At 38.3% G+C, this 3,455-nt stretch overlaps 2 protein-coding genes across 2 annotated transcripts; both read right to left on the bottom strand.

Annotated features, from left to right (window-relative positions):
• Nucleotides 1–611: 611 nt before the first annotated feature.
• TM35_000121800 (putative protein kinase, putative,casein kinase I) lies at nt 612–1,715 on the bottom strand (the record flags this gene model as incomplete). The annotated part of the gene is made up of 1 exon (XM_029025155.1): nt 612–1,715. The coding sequence occupies one exon, from the start codon at nt 1,713–1,715 to the stop codon at nt 612–614; it is 1,104 nt and encodes a 367-aa protein (XP_028883471.1).
• Nucleotides 1,716–2,214: 499 nt separating this feature from the next.
• On the bottom strand, nt 2,215–3,453 carry TM35_000121790 (myosin heavy chain; the record flags this gene model as incomplete). The annotated part of the gene is made up of 1 exon (XM_029025154.1): nt 2,215–3,453. A coding segment is annotated over one exon (1,239 nt), but the record flags the coding sequence as incomplete, so codon positions are not given.
• Nucleotides 3,454–3,455: the final 2 nt, after the last annotated feature.

Genomic DNA, 3,455 nt, shown 5'->3' with positions numbered 1-3,455 from the left:
AATAATAATAATAATAATAATAATAATAATAAATCCATAATGAAAACAAGTTGCACGAAGAAGCGTGTACACATAAAAAAAAAAAGATGAGGTGCGCCTCGCGTATCCCATATCCCATCCCTTCTCAAGAAGAGAAAAAAACAAAAAAAACCATTGACCAAGGCAACTGCTCCAGCCATATTGTATGCAATTGTTCTGTATAAATATATACACGTGGGTACTTGTTGTATCTGCGAATAACATCCAGTAAAAAAAACAAAAACATAAAACAAAAAAACAAAAAACGAACGTAAGTGAAGAAAAAGTGTACATTATGAGCTTGAAGACTCTCTTATTGACTCTCCAGTTGCAAACATGCTCTTATTTCCATCGGTAGTATATATATTTCTTTTTATTCCTGCTGCGCCAATTTGACAGCACTGATACAGAAGCGAAATGAGGAAGACACACACACACTCACACAACAGAAAAGAGGAGGAAAAAAAAGAAGAAATACTTCGGACAGTATCGTTCAAAAAACAAAAACAAAAAACGAAAAACCAAAATCAATAACAATAAAAACATACAATCAAGGAGTGATTGAGACTTAGAAAAAAGTGAAGTAGTTAAAATTAACATTGTTGTCTATTCAAAAATTGTACATCTTGAGGTATCCCATTGGCAAAACCAGACAAAATGCATTGAACCCTCCCATTACTTAACAGTACATTGGTTTCCCTGTTCTCATTAATTTTTTTCGTATTTGTTTTATTTCCAACTGAAGTAGATTCCAGATCAGCATGTTGTGAAGTAGCATCCTTTTTCTTTAAATTTACCCAGTCATACTGGTAATCATTTTTTACATTTGGCCCAATTGTACCAAGAACAGATGACATAAGAATTCGGCACATCTCATATTGTGGTCCCTCTGTATATTCCATTTTACGAGCGTATATTAGAAGGTCTTCAAACTGACGAGGACACTTTGAACATATTTGGGTACTTGTCAACTTTTGTTTAATTTCTCCAATGGCCTTCTCTTTCTCTTCACGATCTTTGATTTGTAGACCTGACCAAGGTAAATGTCCTCGATGAAGATATATTAGGATATACGTCAGTTGCTCCAAATCATCGCGACGACTCTGCGAAAATCCTTGATGCGTACGCAGAGATGCGTAACGTGATGTACCAACAAAACTCTTACCTGTTGCTGACTCTCGATGAGTTCCGTCGAAGGAGCGATATCGAACACTGAGGCCAAAGTCAATCAAGTAAATATGACGCGAGAGCCTACCAATACCCAGAAGAAAATTATCTGGCTTTAGGTCACGATGTATATATCCATTGGAATGAATAAACTCCAGTCGTGATATCATCTCATTAGCAAGCATCACTGTCGTTTTGAGGGAAAAACGTCCGAGATTGGCATGCATATCTTCCAAAGAAGGGCCATGAATAGACATAATAAGAATTCTAAAGTCCCCTTCCTGACCAAAATACTTTAGCTCAGGAATTCCAGGAGCGATTCGGTTTGGCATAGAGTTCTGAAGATCTTGCATTACACGAGCTTCATGGAAGAGAAAGCAACGAGCCTTATTAGTTCGCTCAAGTTTCACTGCCACCGCTTCCCCAGTTGAGACTTGCACACCGGCGTAGACCTCACCAAAACCACCCTTGCCCAACAATCGGTTCAGTTTGAACTTTCCCTGAAAGAGATAAATAACCCCAGACGGCATAATACACAATTAAACTTGTGCACCTTCAAATAAATAAATAACGCAAAAACAAACAAAGAAGAACCTATTCCCTCCTTTTCTTCTGTATTTATTATCTTTAATTAAAGATCTTGCAAAATCAAAAAAAAAAAAAAAAAAAAAAAGGGTGAAAATAGAAACGAATTACATGCACATGTTTGCAAATGTTAAAGTGAGATAATGAACATAGATCAATTAGAACTATTTATCCTGTGTGAACTTCTGTGTTCAACGAACATACTTGTGTAAGTGTAAGAAAAAAAAACACCCTTGAAGAATCCTTATAAAACTTCCTTTTCATCCTTATACACTTATCACAGAAACATATAAATAAAAATTTATAAAAAATGAAGAAAAATACGGAAAAATCAGAAATAAATAAATAAATAAAAAAAAAAAACCGATTCATTTTTGCAGCATCATCTTATATTTTACCACTAGAATATAGTGGTTAAAAAGGGCCTCTTCACCTTTAGTTAAGCTATTCGATCGTCTCCAGGGTAGTACATACTTCGTTCAATACCCCTGATGACGAAATAAACGTGCTTTGGTTGCGTGAGAGTGCATCCATCAACATCTTCACACTTAACTGAAGGTTCCTGATCTCTTTACTATCATTTTCGTTTATCTCATTAGCCTCATCCAGGGCAGCACGAAGTGCATCCATCTCTGATTTTTCATGAGGGATATCACCGCTTGCACTGGAACTTTGCACTTGCGCCGAACGAAGCTTTTCCAATTCTTCTTGTGCTTCGTAAAGAGCTCGTTCAGTATCGAGGCATTTTTGCACAGCCTCTTCTTCAGAGGTACGAGCGTCTTGCAAAAGTTCCACAAGCTCTTCAAGTTTTTTAAGTGAATCACTCACTTCTTCAGACCTAACATCGCGTTCTGCCGCCACTTCATCAATTATCGCCTGCGCTTCTTCCCTCTGATCAGTAATTTCTTTACGTAGGGCTTCTATCAATTGATCTTTCTCCAATAATGCTGCATCTGCTTGACGAAGGGAATTTTTAAGTTGTTCCAAATTATCTTTCATTTCTCCGCATATCAACTCGTCCTTCGACTGCACGTCACGGAGACCCTCCAACTGCTCCTTTAAAAGAGAAACAACTAGATCGTGTTCCTTCTGCTCTTCCTTTTGCCCCTCTTGCAACTCAAACATATCTTGTTCTATTTCTGCAAGCCTTTCAACGGCAGCCTTTTCACCCTCTCGAGCTTTCTCAAACTTCGCAACAAAGTCATCTAATTGAACAATAACATGGCTTAGTTCATCACGCTTGTCATTAAGTTCGTCCATAAGCCCTTCAATACGCTCATTAAACGTCTCGAGCTGTGCATTCTTTTCATCAATAAGATTCTCAGAGTCATGAAGCTTCTCACGCAATTCCGCCGCCTCATCTCTAAATATCTCAGCATCCTCAAGCTTACTTTTAGCAGAAGCAAGTTCATCTGAAAGTTTATAGTTCTCTACTTCCTTTTGTGCGAGATCCTCAGCCAGCTTCTCATTCTCTGCTTCCTTCTGTGCGAGTTCCTCAAGAAGCCTCTCATTCTCTTGCTCATGGTTCTCCAAAACACGACTGTGCTCATTGCTTTCCTCAGCACCACGACGTCGTAGTTCCTCCAGTTCCTCTTCACGTTTTCTCAGCGCCTCAAGCGCATCCTTCTCTGCAGCTTGTGCAGCTGCACTCGTTTCCATAAAATTCTCTAGCATATCAACAAGAT

Source organism: Trypanosoma theileri (genome assembly GCF_002087225.1).
Source record: "Trypanosoma theileri isolate Edinburgh chromosome Unknown TM35_Tth_12_V1, whole genome shotgun sequence".
Classification (NCBI taxonomy): Eukaryota; Euglenozoa; class Kinetoplastea; order Trypanosomatida; family Trypanosomatidae; genus Trypanosoma; species Trypanosoma theileri.
The sequence above is the reverse complement of the archived record's forward strand: the minus strand, read 5'-3'. Positions and strand labels throughout refer to the sequence as shown.